The sequence below is a fragment of the Trichosurus vulpecula genome, chromosome 5 (genome assembly GCF_011100635.1).
Source record: "Trichosurus vulpecula isolate mTriVul1 chromosome 5, mTriVul1.pri, whole genome shotgun sequence".
Taxonomy (NCBI): domain Eukaryota; kingdom Metazoa; phylum Chordata; class Mammalia; order Diprotodontia; family Phalangeridae; genus Trichosurus; species Trichosurus vulpecula.
The window spans coordinates 69,912,337-69,932,374 of record NC_050577.1 but is presented as its reverse complement, the minus strand read 5'-3'; the positions used below and the strand labels follow the sequence as shown (position 1 = coordinate 69,932,374).

The following is a 20,038-nucleotide window of genomic DNA, read 5'->3' as shown; positions in this document are numbered from 1 at the left end:
TTGCCCTCTTGTTCTTTTCTCACTTTGGAAAATGACTTGATTTTGCAGAGCATAACTACAGACTCTACCCTCTTTTCCCTCTCACTATTCCCATTTTTGGTCAGCTGTCACAAATCAGGTCTCTCAGAATTATCTTGTTTTCTCCAGAGAGTTGGTTCTGGTTCAGGTTCAATGACCTGGTAAACCACAAGAGAACCCAATGGACTAAATTGCACCATCTTACCTGCAGAACTTTAGAAAGTGTTCCCTAAAGAGCAGGAAAGGGAAATTGCTTAAGATCAAGCCGAGTTGTATAACCTGCAGTCGTTCTGCCATGCTGTTTTGTTTTGGTCTTGCTTTTCTTGTACTTGGAGAGTGGACATGGGGCATCAATCACTGACTCTTGCAACATAAACAGTACTTTTACTCTGCTTCTGTCACAATTATAACTACACTTAGCCCTGTGGGGATGAATGTTAGGCCCCCTTGTTTTCATGCTGGCCAAGCTCACAGTGTAGATTTGTAGACAAACTCCCATGTGGCTTTGTCGCAATTCATACTTAGTTGAGAAACAGGGCAGAGACCTTTGTCAGCAATATCCCCAAACAGAGCAACCAATAGAAATCTACTTAAGGTAGATGCTGTTTTTTTTTTTAACCTGTTAATGTTTTATCTTTGTGTCCACCTTGGGATGTAGATGCTCTAAGATCTTTCTCTCTGGTGACATGTGGCTAATTACATGGTAGAATGACTGATTCTCCAACTTCAAGACAATGGTTCTGAGGCAGACCAGACATATTCCCCAGACTCAATGACCAAGGAAGGGAACACCCCAAAGAGAAGCATTTCCTGACTTAGCTATCTTTCTTGGCAGGAGCATCATTTTAAAAAAGGAATCTAAGAGCAGCAATTAGAATTTTAAGAACTCCAAGGACTTGAGTGGAGATTTCAAAGAGTCATACAAATGGCACTGCCCACTCCCATTTTTACAGATAAGGGACTCTGGAACACAGAAAGGAGAAGTAGCTCCTTTCTTATGCTAGAGAACACCACTACACCACGCTGTTATTAACACTTATACTGATGAAGCTTTGTCTTCCACATTTCAAAGGCTTCTATGAAGTTAATATTAAACAAGTTAAGTTTCCTTAAAGCATATGATAATTTTACCTTGATGCTCTTCTTTGATGTGGTAGCCAGAAGAGGTTTGATTTTTTCTTGTTGAAATCTGAGGGTAAAGAATTAAGATAATGTTGAAATGGCAACAGAATAGAAGTGCAGAAAAAACAGTCTAGTTTAGTCATTGATTGCATTGTGGAACAACAACCATAAAATAAGTCAGCCTCCTTATCTGAATACATCAAACTATTCAGTGTCTAAAGAAGATATTTCTGGGGTGGACCAGAAAAGTAATAAAAATTCATATTTATATAATTTGCAGTTTATGAAGCACTTTCCAGGCACCAGAGATATTGTCATCCTCATTTTACAAATTAAGAAACTGAGGCTTAACTGCAATATTCTTGTAAAAAAAACATCCCTCACCAAGCCTTTCAGAGTCAAAATAAAAACACTCACAAGAGTCACAGATGTAAGATGACAGCTTTTCCAGAAACCGATTTTATACAAACATTTAATATTACTGCAATTTCAAGGCAAGACAGCTTGACAATTGTTCTGGAACCAGCCAGCATTTCCCACCAGTACACTGGCAAGTTAGTCAAGCCCTTGCAGAAATTTTAGTCCAACTTCTCTATTTAAAGGGAAGAAAATGGAGCAAGAAAGAGAAAGGTCTAATGTAGTTTTAAACTAATGCCAACTTACACTTAGAAATGACGGAGCAAACTTTGGTAAAGATAGTTCAGGAACTCTGAAGCCCCTCTTCTACTGGGAAATCCTGTTTCTATGATCTCTGCTACAGTTTCTTTTGTAATAAGACATCTTTAGTTTTTTTTTTCTTTTCTTTTTTAAACTAAACTTTAATCACAAAAGTTCATCCTATTAACCAACTACTTATTTTTGAAGACCAGATATACATTATGTAAGAGCAGCTGGTAATAATTCTGCACAGAAGAAACACATATATAGAATGAATTGGTTAATAAAAACCAGGCATGGGTAAAATTTATAACCATTCTAATGGTATGTAACTTATTTTACAGCTTTTGGCACAGTGATCATTTGTCCACCCAGAAAACCACAAGTAAACCACTTACAGGAACTTTATCCCCCCAGAGATGAGCTTTCACTACCTAAGATTTGGGAGCAAGGGGCCTGATGGGGAAAGAGGTACAAGATGGAGTAAATGTTGACACTTCATTGCTCGTCAAAATACATACTTAAGCCTGGTGTTTGTAAACTTGTCAACGGAAGAGGGACACAAAATTGGAAAAACAGCTCCAATGAAAAGTTCTTTGCTTTTTTTCTTCTCTTCTTTTGCCTTGTATCTAACAGACACTCAGTAATATTTTGGCTGTGGCTGCTTTGAGATTTTTTCTTTTAGCTGTTTTATCTGTGCCTTGTACAAGTCAACTGAGATGCCCAGCACAAAATATTACCAAGTACAGTATACTGCACCATTGGAATCAGACAGATGCCTGTCACATCCAAATACTGAAGTTCTGCTAAGGGCCATTTTTTGATAAGTGATGTCTGAAAGCCAAGCGATTGCAAGAAAATCTACACATTTTATTTTTGTTCAGGCGGTGAACTGAGTATTTGGTATGTTTCAGGAGTTAAATTGAAAGCACACACTCTCCTGTAAACTGAAAAAGAAGCCACTGAAAATACAAACCCCTGCTCCAAATTATCTCATGGGATGATTTCATCAAAACAAACAGTTTAGACATTGGAGGTAATTTAGTAAAGAGCTCTTTACTACAAAATCATCCGCTACCCAACTGATTCTCAACTTGATCAGAGGTTTAATTACTCAGGGGTCTGCAACTGTCCTTGCTGAAAGCTTTTAAGTGGTAGAAATACTTCTAATTGTTGAGCAGGAAAGAAAAATCCTAAAATACTCATCCCTCCCCCCTCCCTCAACCCATGCTTTAAATTTAATGCATTTCTAAAATAAACTAATTAAAGAACTTGGATTTTTTTTTCAAGTATCCTCTGAGAGAAATATAAGACTACACAGCTTACTAGATACTAATAACTAGTATTTCTAGGAGAAAGTACCCTCATAAGAGCTGTAGCAACAGAGCATTCAGGCAATTAGTGAAAGAAATGAGTAACGGCTTTCTGTAGAATCTCTTGCCGCTTACCTTGTTCCTCAGAGTACTCAATAGCTTCCACAAAGCTGGAAATCCAGGGGTTTCTGAACATGGTTGCACAAACAAAGGATTCGCCTAACAGAAACTCCTGTAGCAGCTAATTCTTAACCAGCCACAGCCCTAGGCCCGTCTAAGCAAAATCGTGTTGAGATTTTTCATAGCCCAGGACCAGCACTGTCAGGCACTCGCATCCTGGGGAGTCCAGTAAATGCACGGCAGCAGGCTGCAGGCTGCAACAGCTCAAACCAGTAATCAGATTACAAGGAGAAATTAGGCACATGAATACTAAACCAGACTGGATAACAGTGATTGGGAGATTTATAATATTACCACTTCAAAGCCGAGGCCAAATGACAACACGAGTCTCTGGCCAAGTAGAGGAGGCAGAGACCAAGAGAAGGCTAACCATCTTCGCAGGCATTGCAAAGCAATCCCTAGGCTCTCTCCCCAAAATCACAAAGACTGCTGGGAGAATGGGGGAGCAGCAGAAGCAAAACCATTCCCAGGCTCTTAACTAATATCACTAAATGAAGCATTTCACCTAATATGCAGCCAAGAAGAACACTGAAAACTCAAGATTTATGGGCAACATATGAGTGAAATTGTGAGGAAAAGACAGATATGACCACAAGCCCACACAACACGAATCTGTGACAGAAGGTGTTTGGTAAATTTCCGGTTACACTTGTCCTTTGAACTGCCCCATTTGTTTCAAGCTCCAGTTCATTTAAAGAATAAATATAGCAACATTACTCTAACACACAGTGAAGGTGAAGACCATTAATAGAATCACAGATGCTGAGAGCTGGAAGGGCCCCTGGAGCATCCAGGAAAAACACTGATTTTACAGATGAAGACACTGAGGACAAGGGAATCTAAAACGCTCTGCCTGTGGTCAGGATATGGCAGAACTAGAGCTATATTCTAAGTTTCCCAAGTCTGATGCCAGTCCACTTCTTACTGGATCCCTCTGTTACTACCCTTGCTTAGACCCTGAACAGAGTTATGCCAGGGGAATTGACTCTACCTACTTTATGGCATATGGTCACCAGGAGGCAGCTAGGTGGGGCAGTGGAGACTGCATTAAATGTGGAGTCAAGAGGACCAGAGTTCAAAACCAGCCTCAGGCACTTACTAGCTCTGTGACCCTGGGCAAGTCACTTAACCTCTGTCCGCCTTGGTTTCCTAGTAATAATAGCACCTACCTCACAGATTAATATGAGCTATCCATAAAGCACTTGGCTAATCTTAAAGTGCTAAATAAATGCTAGCTATCGTTATTATCCTTAATGTGCAGCATGTCTAGATTGAAGTTTGTGTAATCTTTCACTTCTATTCATTTGCGACAATATTATCAGCTGGCTCTTCATTTCAACTCTACTCTCATTGTCTTTCTATCTCATTTCCCCAAAGTGGGCTCTTCCAAACCCTTATCCCTCAAGGGAGTAAACATTATATCAAATGACTACCTCCCTCCATTCCTCAAAACTTCTCAGCACAACAACCTACTCTCACCTCACCTCTGGTCATAGAAAAAGAGGTATCTCTCTGCTTTCTAATAAGCTAATCCTTTTAGAGGCACCCTTGAATTTACTCATCCATCTTTCCCAGACTCCAAGTTCAGCAATTATCTCCCCACCCTCCCACTCTCCACCCCCATACATGGTTAATCTCCTCTGGCCTGGAATTCTTTCCCTCCTCATTTCTGCCTTCTGGGTGCCTTGACTTCCCACTTCTACAAGAAGTCTTTCCTGATTCCTCTTTAATGTTAATACCTACTCCTTAATGATTACCTCCAACTTATTCTCTCTCCCAATACTTATATAGTGCCTACTATGTGCCAGGCACTGGTATGCGAGTGTGGGTGTGTAATCTACATAGCTACATCTTGTTTGTACATAGTTGTTAGTTTTGTTGTTGTTTGTTTGTTTTGCCTTTCTTTGTATCCCTGGTGATTGCACTGCCTGGCACTTAGTAGGCACTTATATGCTTGTTGACTGATTGACTGACTTCCATTTCATCCGCCTCTTCAAAATGCTCAAAGGCTTCCTATTGCCTCTTTGGATAAAAATAAGAATCCTTGGCTTGCTATTTAAATCCTTAGACAATCTGGCTCCTACTTATCTTTCCAATTTCGTACTGATCCCCTTCATTCACTTTGCTTCATAGTGAAGTTGACCAGCTAGCTGTTTGCTGAGCATGACCCACCATTTCCTCTCCTGATACCTTTTCTTATGGAGTTCTGGTATGTATTCCTTTGTCACCTCATCAGAGCATCCCTGGATTTCTCAAAAGCACAGTTTGCATGTTATACCATTTTATGATTCTCTCAAACTCCCCCAAGTAATTAGTACTCTTCCTCTTGAAATGATTTCGTATTACTTATTTACTTTGTATCAACTTATTTGAAAATGTATTGTATCCTCTGAATTAAATATAAGTTCCTTCAAGGCAGAGATGATTTTGTTTTGTTTTCTTTTATCTCTAGTGCCCATCATTGGACCTGTCAAGTTCTTAACATTTATATGGTACACACTAGGATATCTTTAATCCTATTTCTTTCTCTTTTTTACTTCTAAACTCTTGAAAAAGTTGTCTACACATCATAACTCCACTCCCTCACTCCCCAATTTCCTCTCTGAAATCTGGTTTCCATCTCCACTATTCTATTAAAACTGCTATCTCTAAAGCTAATTAATCATTTCCTAATCGTCGTCCAAGGACCTTTTTCCCAATCTTTATCCTCTTTCCTATTATTGCAATGCTTGATACTGTTAAGTGTCTTTTTCCTTCTAGGCAGTCTCTATCTGTTGGCCTCAGACACACCACAGTCTCCTGATTCTCCCATTTGACTCTTGCCCACTTGTTAAAATGGCTATTCCCCAAGAGTTTGAACTCTTCTGGCTCTTTTCATGTTTTTTTCCTTGGAATCTTATTTGTTCACTCTCATACTATTAATTCTCACTTTCATATAGGTTCCAGCCAAATCTGCAAGCCCCTCCCTGTCCATAGGTCATCTTCACATAGATGTCCCACTGGCACCTGAAACATAAGACATCTCAAAGCAGGACCGCTATGCTTTCTCCAAACCTACTCCTTTTTCTGATTACCATTTCTGTCAGTGGCACTCTTATCCTCTCAATCTCCCATATCTGAAACTTTGGGGTCATCTTTAACCCTTCTCACTCCATCTCTTCATAATCAAGTTACCAATTTGATGAAATTCAGCAAATATTTGCCAAGTAACTCCTGTATTCTAGGCACAAAGACTGCAAATGTAGATGAAATACACACTCTGCTTTCAGGATGTCTACAATCTAAGTAGAAAAGGATGACAGAGGAGAGAGAGAGACAATCAAGACACAAAGGAGAGTGTGATAAATGCAAAGGAAAACTCTGTCTTGCTAATGAGTCATGAAAAAGTTGAAGAGTTAGAAATCACTTTGTGGTAATAAGGAGATGTCGGGGTGGTAGTGGGAGACATCAAGGAAGCAAAACAAATGTTTGTTAAATGGAATAAAACCTAACCCTCAGGATGTTGTGGAATGGCCCCCAGATTTGGAGGCAGATATGCTGGGTTTGAATTCTGGCTTTTCTAAGAAGTTGTAAGGAACACCAGTTTGGAGAGCTCATTTCACACCCGAGGACATCATTTCTCAAATGAAAAATTAATGGGTTTAATGAAGTGGTCCTTTCTAACTCTATAATATATGATCTTAAGAAAAGGAGGCAAACTCATCAGTAACTACATATGTATGAGCAGCAGTCCACCTCTTCAGCCTCATTTTGATGAATTCAATTCAACAAGCATTTACTGACTGCCTACTATGTGCCAGACACTCTATGGCAAAAACTGGAGCAGCACCCATAATGGTTATGATTACTAACTTCACGCATCATCCTGGAAAAAAAATGAAGCCCATGAGCAAAGACTAATGTAAGGATCTTGACTGGCTCAGTTGGAAACCTCATTTCAGGGTCAGAGCTGATAAGGAATGTTTCTGGTCTTCTAATGGTTCTGGTAGAGGGGCATGTTTAGGATGAAAAGTTGATTCTGGCAGAAAATCATGAGATGTGACAAAATAATTCAGCATCACTCCCACTCTTGTACCTCTGCTCTGGAAAACGACTGTATTTTGGGAGAACTGATGACAACCTGAATAAACGGTGTTTCCTTTCAATTATTAGTAAGCTTCCCATTCATTTCTGAACAGTATGAGTTTTGATGAGATTCCAGCACAGAGAAAAAAAATCTGGCTATTCTGTTGATGTTTGATGTGATGGGACTTCACCTGAATTACTTACTTTTCACCCTCTCAGTTGTGCTGTGCTAAAGAAATAAAGGTAGCAGCAGACTTAAATGCAGTGGAAACCGTCACAAGGAATTATGGAAAGGCAGCCCCAACTCCTGCCAATATGACTCCAAGCTATGGCTGTATCACTTAATCTCCCTGCCTTGGAATCTTTATCCAAAGGAAAAACACAGTAGTCTTACAGACAAAGTTACATTATACAGCAATAGACAGTTTCCTTTTTATCAATGCAGATCAGTAACTACTCTTTAATTTACAGTTTAGAGAGTTGTGTGGGGGCACTGAGAGATTAAGTGAGAAGTCAAGGGCTACACAGGGCCCCAAATCTTCCCAGCTCGAAACTAGTTCTCCATTCAGGTGACCACATTGACTCTAATACAGCTAATGCGATTCTCTGTATAACTCTGGCTGATTACGTGTTATTCTTTTTAAGATTATATAGTAATTCAGGGCAGGGACTTCTGTCCTCTAAATCTACTCAGTTTCATTTAGAGTACTGTGTTACATAGCTGGTAAAACTTCAACAAATAGGGGAAGCTAAGTGACACAGTGAGTAGAGCACCGGCCCTGGAGTCAGGAGGACCTGAGTTCAAATCCAGCCTCAGACACTTGATACATGTACTAGCTGTGTGACCCTGGGCAAATCACTTAACCCCAATTGCCCTGCCAAAAACAAAACAAAACAAAAATGGTAAGCTAATGCTGATACGGTAGAAGGAGTGTTTTCCAATTCTCCTAGAGATCATCGAAAAACTCCAAAGTGATTAAAGAAACCACAGCATAAAACTTTACTTAATACTATCAACTCTATTACTTTATGTTTCACTTTTTAGATCCTTTCTCCTTCCTTATTATCACCTCATTTCCTGACAATCTCCTTTCTCCCTACTATCTGCCAAATGGATTGGAAGGTCCTGAAGGGCTGAAATGATATTTTAGACTTCTTTGTGTTCCTCATACCATCTGGAAAAAGGGCTTTGTATTATAACAAGTGCTCAAAAGCATTTGTTGAATTAATGCAGTCTGAGTATCATATAAGCCTTTGGTCTTTTACTTCTTGATTCTAAATCATATTTTCCAACATTTTTTTTTCTTGGGGGGGGAGTGAACCATACTTCCCCTCTGCCCACTTCTGAAAAGAGCTTGTTGAGTTGTTTCTTTTTTCTTTAAACAATACTTCTCCCCTGCATCCTCCCCTTCTAGTACATATAGTACATCATCTTTCTTTTGATTTGTTTGCTTCTTGCCTATCATAAGCAATGAAGGCCAATGAATCCCACTGGGACAGCTCATTTGTTCCCCTCAGAGCCTGCCAACTTCATTCTACTTAGCTTTAACTTCTTTACCAATTCTGTTCTAATTTTCTCAAGGATTTCAATAACTGTGTGGTTGGGTTCTTCTAGAATTGCGCCAATCCTGTGATCCCTAGACAAAAGTCACATATTACATTCCAATAGCACCTGTAGAGTCTCCTCCTGAAGACAGGGTCCACGACATCTTCTTGAGGCACAAGGTCTCTGACGCTTGTAAAAGTTATCCCCACGACCTCCAAAGACTTAAAGGAAAAAGGAACCAAATGGCAAAAACGACATCAACAAAAAACAACCAAAAACCTATGGTTGGTCTGAGCCAATTGCAACATGTTACCACTGGTTGTTTCTGAGGGAGTAGAATGAAATACGTTATTGAGAACACATACATGCATGATATTTCCCGAAAAGGACTCTGGGATGTTGGGCACCAGCTCATCGAGTGAATTTACAGCAAAATATGAACAAGAAAAACAGAGCTGAAAGGCCAAGAAGGGACTGTGGTCTGCACCGGTAGAGGAGACCACGTAGTTGTTCCACATGAAGTTTCCTACTATCCTTCGGTTGAGTCAGTATGACATAGACATGGCAGAGTACTAGACTTGGGATCAAGAAGATCCTCACCTGTAAAGGAGCTAGACTTAATGACCCTGAAGCTCTAAATCTATGATCCTACAAAGAAAGGTCCATAGTGATAAAAATAACAGATTAACAAATTCCAGAATACCAAAAGATTGAAACTCATTTCTATCTGGTCCTGAACTTAGATCAACAGACAAGCTCATTTCCTAAATTGATAAAAAAAAAAGTGAGGATGTAACTGAAATTCCTAGCACAGCTTTCTTTTTCTTTTCTTTTCTGAAGTTCAAAGAGGTGACATGACACATTTTGGAAAGAGGGATGCATGGGAGGAAAGAAATAAATGTGGATAAAATTATAGAATTTGAGAATCCATAGTATGTAATCATAAGCATAAAAGAAGGTGATATTCCCATTATTCCAAAGTACTACTAGTATTTTACAAGTAGGAAAAAAACATTTTGAACATACGTATTTTCCAATTCCTGAAGGTAGTGAAGCCAAAAGGCATGTGTTAGTCATAGAATATATGGCACAAAACCTTCTGGGGTCAGTAGCCTAGCTCCACAGTGAGCCAAAATGGCGGCGATGTTCTGATGCCCCTGCTCCTTAGTGTAGCAAGAAACATTTGAAGAGCCTCTGCAGTGGCAATCAGCAGGAAACAACCATCAATTGGAGGAAGAAAAGGAAGAGAGAGAAGACTTTTTAGTGGAAAAAAAAGGATGAGAAAGCAGTACAGGTCCAGATAGAAGAAAGTACCTGTAAAAAGCTCCCAGAATCAAAAGCTCCCAATCCTGAGCTGGCAAACACTTGCAAATTATTCATCATAAAAGTGCATGTCAGCTGAACAAGCCAGCCCTGGAAAGTATGAACAAAATCCCACAGAGGTATCCCGACCCACTCCTAATGGGCACTGATGTTGTTACATTAACAGACCCTGGGGGCCTCTGGGAAAGCTGACTGACCAGTACTTGCACTGAGCTTCCCAGTAAGGCTTCATGCCATTGCCAGACTCTAGTTAGCAACTGCCTTTTCAATTATTTCCATTCTTTTGAAATATGGGCAAAAGCTTGACAGGGCAAGCAAGGCAGTGCTCCCTGAAGATTAAGCTATTGATTGTGCGTACGCCTGTTACAGAAGAAAGATGTTCCTTGACTTTATACATTACCTGTCAATAAATTTCAAAAATTAAAAAGTGTCAGGGGCATTTCAATGAAAGTTACTATAATCTACAAAAAAAATACTGTGTGATTGAAAATTTTAGGGTTCAGTTCGGGTGTGTGTGTGTGTGTGTGTGTGTGTGTGTGTGTGTGTATTTTCTTTTTATACTTGGAATGGTCATAAGTGGTATCCTCATTTTTGTCACTGGATTTTATTTCTTCATGTACATTCCTAACATGAGGCAAAACTGCCTGAACATTAGATTATCCCTCCAGTGGGAAACATATTTAATCCTTTTTGTTTCCCATTTATCATGTTACACAATAAACTCCAGATTCCTGATTTTAGCATAATCTTCCTGTGTGGACCGTGAAATGCTTCATGCATTTATTTGGGGTAGTGGTGATATTTTGGACAAGTTTGCAAATAAAATCTTTGGTTGTATCATCCCATAAGGTAATCTAAAACAGGCCAAGTATGTGGAGAGATGAAAAAAAAATTAGAGAAAGCAGAAAGTGCTATTACAAGTCTAAAGCTATTTCAGTGGTGAAAGGGTATTGCCAGCCTTGCTGCATAGGAACAGCCTCTTTGCAAACAAGGAAAAATAAAAACAAAAAACCTTTTGACATCCCCCTAAATCCCCCCCCATATTTAAAATGCATATATTAATTACTTTTCAAAATGAAAATCATCTTGCTTCCCAGCATAAAATACAAATCAATTTTGAATATAACTAATGATTTTCAGAAAGATTTAGTTACCTGAGGTCTCCCTCAGGGAGGGAGATAACCAACAATCTTCTAAGCTCAAAGTAAATAATGAAGTGCAAACACTCCATTAACACTTAACATTTGAAAAATATGACTTAAGTTAAACCACAGCAGGGCTGAACATTTATCCCAGAATTCTTGAGCATCCTTAGCAATGAGGCAACTGCTGGGTCTGTCCTGGGCTGTGAGCCCTCTAAGATGGCTGGAGACCCAGTAGAAAAGAGAAGCTGCAGCATGGGGCCTTCGGTGTGCTTGTGCCCTCCTCACACATCTGTAAAAGCACCAAACTACTTAGAAGCTTTAAAAAATCCACCTGTCCATTAACCACCACCACAAACATTTACTACACAAAAGCAGCAATGTTCTAAACCTTTGTGGAATCAGAAAAATACTTCCACTTTTGGAATGGAAAAACATTGTGACAGTTAACATCCATTAATATTGTGTGAGGTCACCCTGAGTCACAAGCAACTGTTCATATAGACTAAAATAGTCATAAAAAGACCAGATGAACAAGTCAACATGTACCAGAGGAGATTTCCTCTAGAACCAGGGAGTTCTTTTTATTTTTTCTTTTGTGGTATGGACCCATTTTGACTGTCTGGTGAAACCTGTGGAGCCCTTCTCAAAATCATATTTTTAAATGTGCAAAACAAAATACATAGGATTACACAGGAAACCAATCAAAATGAAATACATTTATAATAACTTTAAAAAAAATAGTTCATGGGTCCCAGATTAAGCACCCTTGCTCTAGATGGAGAAGAGCAGGACAATTTAGCCGGCAGAGAGGTAAACATTATAAGTTGTCAGCAAATGATTTTACAATGTAATGGAGCCATCACCTTTTGATTCTGATAAATACACCAAATCCCTTCAATTTGCTTTGTGCAACTAGCAAGGCAGCACTAGGAGATGTGGTACAGCTCAACCCATGAGTATCTACGTAGGGAGCACTCTTCTGTCCTACCTGGTTGTAATATTAATTAAGGTGGGACTTCTATTTTTTACTGTTTGCTCTTTTAGAATGCTAAAGTAATCAAGTGCCTTTGATTAAGTCTTGCTAGGTGCTAAGTCCCAGGCCTACACCCTTTTGTTGATTAGATATGAAGCCTTCCAGCCCTAAGCAGGGTATATAAACTTAGAGGTTAGCATTTTGTTTGGGGCTCTAACTCACTGGAAGAGTCATGTGGTCTGACCAGACAGGACTCTGGGTGGCCATTGTTAAGGACACCACGCCACCCCCCATCCCCCCGCTTTGGAAAACCCAGATGTTAGTGCTTCTCTGGTAACTGTATATTGTGATTTGGTTAGATAGAAATGTTGATCTGTTTATATTGTCCCTGTTTGTATTTGCTCTGAAGTTCAGGGTGCTGGCTTTTCCCCCTGAACTAAGTGAATGATATATGTATATTTGATTAAAGTGAGATTATTAACCCCTTAAAGTTGCTTTCCTTAGAAAAGCAGAACAAAGAACCTGTGCTGGCAGTTCTTGTTGCTGGTCTCGTTGGGTCTTACACCTCAGCAGCAGCTGCTGGCAGCACTGGTGTTACACCAGTTTTTCCAAGTACATTTTAGCTTGCTAAGAGATGTCAGAATGTGTCTGCAAGAGCAATGTGGCTGAAATTTAGACAACTTTCTTGACAATGACACTCTCATTGTTCATTCATCATTCTAAGAGGCATCAACTAAACAACTACTGTGTGTGTACTAAGTATAGCTAATGCGCTAAGGGCTTTGGAAGGGAAAAAAAAACCCTAGAAGATGAATCACAGAATCTCCAAATTGGATGGGACCTAAGAGGCTAACTAGTTTCTCTTTAATCCTTAATGACAACCCCTTGTACAACATAAGCAATAAATGGTCACAAACCCTTCGATTTTAAACTTTGAATGAAAGGAAACCCATTATACCTTCTGAATCATCTCATCCACTTTTGGATTGGTTTAATTGTTAAGAAACTTTTCCTTATATGATTACTTAAATTTGCCTCTGTAACTTTTGCCAACAGCAAATAGTCTGGCACTCTGAAGCCTAGCAGAAGAAATTCAAGACACTACTTTTTGAGTAGTCTGCAGCCTAGAGGGAGGGACAAGAATGAAACAACCAAAGATGAGTATGACATAAAAAATAAACACATATCAAGTATAAAAGGACATGGAATAGAATTATCAAAATGGGAGATGCATTAAACAGGATGGGGTGTATTTTGAGCCAGATCATAGAATAATAATAATGATGATGAGGTAGATACCACCTACTACGTGCCAGGCACTGAGCTAAGCACTTTACAAATATAATCACATTTGATACTTTCCCTTGAACTGGCTATGAGGATGAGGGTAGAGGGAATGACATGAGGCCAGGGTTCTATCCCTTTTTGGGCCTCAGAGTTACTGCAAGAGGTTAATTTAATATTAAATTTTTAAAAACAAAATAGAAGCAAACATACCTTCTAAAAACTGAAAATAGGCTTGCATTTCTATAATAACTTTTTCAAATATCAGAGAAGCCACTCTGATTAATATAATACAAATCCATTTAAGAGAGTTATTGAATAATAATGTATCATGGTGGATAGAGTCAGCCTCAAAGTCAAGAAGATCTAGGTCTCTTAAGCTCCCTCTGTGTGAAGCTAAGCAAGGAACTCAGCCTTGCAATGATCTAGGCAACTCTCTTAGACTTAGTTTCAGAGAAGATGCCAACCTCCATGGGTTGAGGGACTTTCCTCACCCAGGAAAATTTCCTGTATCAATGGAATCCTAGATCCAGTCTCTATCCCTTACTCTATCAATTCATAAGAGCCTTTTGTCATGATGCAGGTTTTTAAATGGAAGCCAAAGTACAATGCAGGGGTGTGCCCCCAATTTTTTTTAATGTTGAAAGAGGGTCCTCAGAAAGTTAGGAACCACTGACATTAAGCCAGATAAAAGGAATCTAAAATGAGGAAGATATTATGTGGAGAGTAGTTAGGAGAGAGGTTCCACTAGTGTTGAGGTCTCAAAATTGGTAGAAACACATAAGAATGTTGACCAGTGGAAAGTATATAGAAGGGAAAGGTGTCAGCTAATGGAAGAACTTCAAGGTCAGATAGTGGAGCTTAGACTGGATAACAAAGATGACTGGCAGTTGCTAGTGAGAACTTTTTTTTTTTTTTTGGATCTGTAATGCCACACAGATGCAGGTGTAGAAATTCTCTCCAGGATAGAGATGAGCAGTATGCAACTTAAGGTCTTAAGTGAGCTGCCTGGGGCACCACCGAGATGTTCAGTGATTTGCAGCCATCATGAGTCAGAGATAGGTCTGAAACTCAGGTCTTCACAATTCCTAGTCTGGTTCCTCCCCTTTATTACATCATTCTGCCTCTAGGGAAGAAGAATACACTTTGAAAACTATTCATTCCATCATGTGCAAGGGCCAACAAGCAGATGGTGTGACATGGAAGAACCTACATGTTGCACGCCGTGAGGCAATGTCCTTTGTCAGGAGCAAAAGCTTTCATGCTGGAATGGACTCACTAAATTTAACATTCTCCTGTTTCTACCTTGACCTTCAAACAGAGATCTAGGCCTGCACTGGCTGACAAAAGAGCTGGTCCATCCATGCATCAACATACAGACTGACAGTAGCAGTCTGAATGTGTCCAAGTTTGTGTCTCTGGCAATGTGGCCCAAGCGTTGAACTTTAAATCGCTTATCAATCATTTATGACAGAGGACAAGGAGAGTGTTACCTAAGAGTCAGTGACAAGTGGGGTAACTACCCAACACACAGGTTAGGGGGAGAATTCAAAGGGAAGATTGATGAAGATAACAGTAATAATAGCTAGCATTTATATAATGCTTTAAGGTTTGAAAAGGGCCTTACATATTAACTCACTTGATCATCACAACAAATCTGTGAGGTAGGTGCTATAATTATCCCCATTTTGCTGGGAGGGAAACTGAGGCAGAGAGAAGTGACTTGCCCAGGGTCACACAGGTAATTAGTGCCTGATTGTATTTCACAACCATTGACAGGTAAGGAAACCAAAGCACGAGAAGTGACTTGCCCAGGGTCACACAGGTAGAGGTTTCAAATGCAGGTCTTTCTGACTCCAGGCCTAGGGTTCTATCCACAATGAGATCTACCTGCCAGAAAAAGATCTATATTGTGGACTCACATCTACCACTCACAGTGAGCATTTCTAGCTGGGTTTCATGAGTATAACAGAGAAAAGCCAGAACTCTTGGCTACCAAGTTTCCTTCCTGCCTTCTGACTGTGTGCTTGCATCTCACAGTACTGTCCCTTCTGTTTCTTCATAGCATCTCCCATATAACCCATATCATGATTTTCTCAATTATTTGTTCAAGCAGAATGTAAAGTCCTTGGAAGGCAGAGATTTTGTTTCTGTCTTTATATCACTAGCTACTAGCACATAGTCCTACCTAACACATAGTCAGTACTTAATAAATCCTAGGGAAATTGAATTAGATTCCTAACAGGGCACAGCACTAATCTGTTAAGTTTCCTTTTGCACCAACAAAATTCCCAATGTTGCAGAGAACTGACTTCAGAAGTCTTATCTTCTTGCCTCTCAGAGTTTGTCACATGTAAAGTAGTCAGCAGTGATGGGGCAAAACATTTTTTAAGTTGTGAAAATTATGATTAAGATACTATGATGGTGATATATTTCTTACTAAACCTAAGGAGAAAGGGGCGGGGGGGGGGGGGGGGGAATGGAAGGTCTGCTCTTTCTCCCAAGACTCATCATACAATTGGTCAATTTTTTTCTTTTTATGCCATTGATTCTTGACTTGGAAGTGATGAAGATGCCTGAATTTATGGAATAGCCAACAACCTTTGCTAATAATAACACCAACGAAAGATTAATGAAACACAAAGAATACAGGTACGCAATTACCTTAGATACATGTAATTACCTTAGATACATCACCTTAGATACATGTAATTAATACAGGTCCAAGACTCAAGGAACACTAATGTCCATGGAAACTCAAGACACAGTTTGATTGGATAACTTGAGGGCTGAATCACAGTTGTCAGATTTTTGAGACATGGATTTTCCCACTGAGCAGGACAGATGCCGTATATCAAAAGAGTTTAGGACAGAAGACCTATCTTGAAAACACAGGCAAACACACTTGCTCCTTTGTGGAGAACAAGAGGCACCTGGATTCAGACTAGTCTTTTGACATATCCTCCTCCATCTGTTCCAGTGAAACAAAGCATTACCTGTACTTTCAGTCTGAGGGTGATCCTAAGAAATGAATTGAAAGCAATTCACTGGATCAGAATGCAATGGAAGCTTTCCCTTATTTCCAGCAGCTTTCTAGCAATCCTATCATTTAGCAGGGGGAAAATGGATTCACAATATTAAGGATACATCAATAAAATACTTCCACTTCAAGTGCTAAGTTATGCCTTATGATCAACAAACTGCTCCCCAGGCCACCTTTATAAGAGTGTTCTATTGATTGCCTGCAGGGAAATAACAGGGATAAGATAGAATGAGGAGTTCAGTGCTCTTTAAGTCCATATTTGAGCTTAGAATTTTAAAGCTTACAAAGCACCGTTGTGATAGAGCCAGAGCTTCTTATTTACAGAGGAGGAAGGAAATGAAGGCCCAGAGAAGGCAGCTGAAATACCCAATGTCACACAGCTCATAAACCTCAGGCCAAAACTAGAATTCAAGGCAACCCATTCCAAAAGACAATATTCATTAGGCATCTCCTGTGTGCTTCTTTTCCTAGTGTTTCTACTCCACACCCCACACCCCCCCGGCTACATCTGTATATAATGTCAAGAAATATCCTTGGAAAACACTTTATTATAATTCTTTACATTTTGAAAATTATCTTAATCATTCTGTAGGGTCCTTAAGATAATTTGAGACATGCTTTTATGTGACTTCCCTCCCCCTGGGCCCTACAAAAACAGCACCCAAAAAACATAAATAGGAATAAGGGAAATATCATTAATTCATTGGTAAAGTCTAAAAAACGAATAGTCCTGTGTTTTCTCTTACCTCCCTCAACTAACCTCCGGCCTTCAAATCGTACGGAACACTACGTCTGCAAATGAAAATTCTAAGTGCAAATCCATCTCATCATAATGCACTATAATGAATGTGCCAGTACTAGGTCATATCTCCCTGGGTTTGGACTCTGGCTCCCAGCAGCATGTTAGGTTTAGCTGCCATCCGGCAATGCTTATCCCCAGACGCCAATCTCAGCTACTTACCTAATAAGGTAATGTACAAGTTGACTGGCTGGCTTATAGGTCACCCAGTGTTTACCTTGCAAGACACTAGGGAACCTACCTTTTGGCAGAGAAGGGATCACCCATTGCCAAAAACTCTAAAAGGGCTTTACTCTGAGGATATTTACATCATAATAGAAAATTTGGGGTTTGCATTGATAAGCCAGACAGCAGCCACATAGCCACATTTAAGACTTAGTCTGAGAAAGAAATCTTAATTGCAGTGGTGACCTAGAACATATTAGGCGATTAAGGCAAATCTCTTTTTTCCCCTTTTTTTCAGCTTCAATACAGAACTTGCACAAAGTCACATCTTTGAAAGAGTTCACTTAATATGCAAAATACCTAACCAAGATTTCTCAACTTCAAAATAGCAACACACTGTTTCCAAATAAATCCACTGACTACATGATGGCAAGTGATCCCCCTGGTCAGATGCAGTCAACAGGACCTCAGCATCCCAAATGTTAGGTTATGTGCCAGCCAATAAATAAATAGATTAAAAGTAACTGCTGCCTTTCTAGCCAGAAGTACAGATAAAGATCTTAAGTATGCTTGAGGACAAAAAGCATTAATTTTTTTCCTTTTTAAAATTCCATTAAAGTCCAGGCACAGAGCCTCCCAAAGTGCACCCTCCTCCCGAACTTTACATATAAGGAGGACAGTTGTGCCAAGATTAATTGCAGCTCATTTATCACTGTACAAATCTCTCTCTGCTTTTGTCCATTTTCCTATTATCATTCAAAAGGCTTTCCACCGGCATGACTTCACCAGAATATGATACTTCCCAATTGAATTTTAAACACTACCAGCCTCTCAGGTTTTTTGTTTTTTTAAACAATAGACTGGTGAGATTGAAGCAGAATGAAAACTGGAGGTTAGACAAAAAATAAATACTGATGATTTTAAGGACAACAGGATGGAGTTAACCTTGTTTTTCAGTGACCCCAAATTAATCTCATGTTCACAGTTGTTCTTCCTGACCGATGTGCTCCCTTTTCTCCATGAACCATTTTTTTATTTTAAATGCTAAAGGTCATGCAATTCTATTTAATGCACATATAACACTGATTTATCTATGCAACAATTTTAAATGTCCAATCCAATGATCAAGATTTCTTTCACATCTCATTTTTAGTCTAAAAATGCATGGCCAAGTAAAATAGGAAAAAAAAATATGTAATATTGAAGATCCATAGCTGGTTCTTTAATTCTACTTAATGTAACCTTATAAGTAAAACTTCTTTGGAAAATAAAAATTACCACCTGGATTGATATTTTGCCTACTTTCTCAACAGATAATGTGAATAGAGAACCAGATTGCGAACCAGGCCCACCTGGGTTCAAGTCTTACCACTGATACCTACTGGCCAAGTGATCCTGGGTAGGTCACTTGCCCCCTAACTTCTTGGTGTCCTAGGCAACTCTAAAACTCTTGGCTGCAGAGAAGCTGCTGATCTGGGTTGGTAGAGGAGTTCTCAGGAGCTTCGTACACCAAGAAACCTCAGGTCCAGTCCCAATACCTACCTTTTCACCCAGCTTCCTGTGGAAGGCCACGTCCAGAGGTTGTTGCAGCGGAGCTAAGATTAGACTAGAGACTAACACTAATAACAGCTGCCACATGTAGTGTTTTCCTGTTTATAAAATACCGTACACACATAATCACATTTGATCCTCGTGGCAAACTTATCAAGTGTTACTCCTATGTTACAAATGGTCACACAACTACAGGAATGGTTCTAAGCCAGATCTCTGGGGATTCTAAGACAAGCACTCCTCCCCTACCTTTTCCTTCCTCACAGACCCCATCTGAGACAATGAAATGGTTGGAACGCCAGCCTGAGACCCTCAAGTTGCAGGTAAATGAGGGAGGGTCCACACGTGGCAAACAGGTGCAGAAAGCATTTAGTAAGTGGGCTGTAGGCTCTGCCAACTGGAAAGGGGCGGAGGGAGGAACCCACATACCAAACATTTTGTTTTAAAAAACAAAACTGAAGAAAAAAAAAAACAAACCCTACAACACTACAACATGCAATAATATCTCTGAAGCCCTCATTTTAAAACAAAAACACATCATAGCCCCCAGTAAGCTGCATCTGAATGGCTTTCAGTAGCTAGTAAAACAAAAAATAAATCAAGTAATTCTTCCTCCCACCCAAGCTGCCAGGTGTCCTCTATTCAGGGTCTGGTTATCTGGTCTGTACAGCCCTGAAAGTTCTTGCTTCTCCTCTCCCAGAGCCATGAACCTTGTGGCTGCTTCCTCACTCATCAGCACTGCCACAGAGAGAAGGCATTGGAAGGGCAAGGAGGCGAGACCACGCGGCCAACTGAGCTCTAAACTAGCAGCTTTTGCCAACTGGCTCTGGCTACTAACAGCTATGAAGGAAGAA

General features: G+C 39.7%; 1 protein-coding gene across 8 annotated transcripts in view; it reads right to left on the bottom strand.

The window, feature by feature from the left end:
• SVIL (supervillin) overlaps positions 1-20,038 on the bottom strand; it is a 234,524-nt gene that overhangs the window by 125,023 nt on the left and 89,463 nt on the right. For all 8 annotated transcript variants that reach the window (XM_036758584.1, XM_036758589.1, XM_036758588.1 and 5 more), the window contains one exon: positions 1,150-1,207. Coding sequence is in view for 2 of the 8 variants with exons in the window: in XM_036758588.1 (XP_036614483.1) it covers positions 1,150-1,207 (58 nt within the window). In the remaining 6 variants the exon portion in view is untranslated. The remainder of the gene's footprint in view (positions 1-1,149; positions 1,208-20,038) is intronic.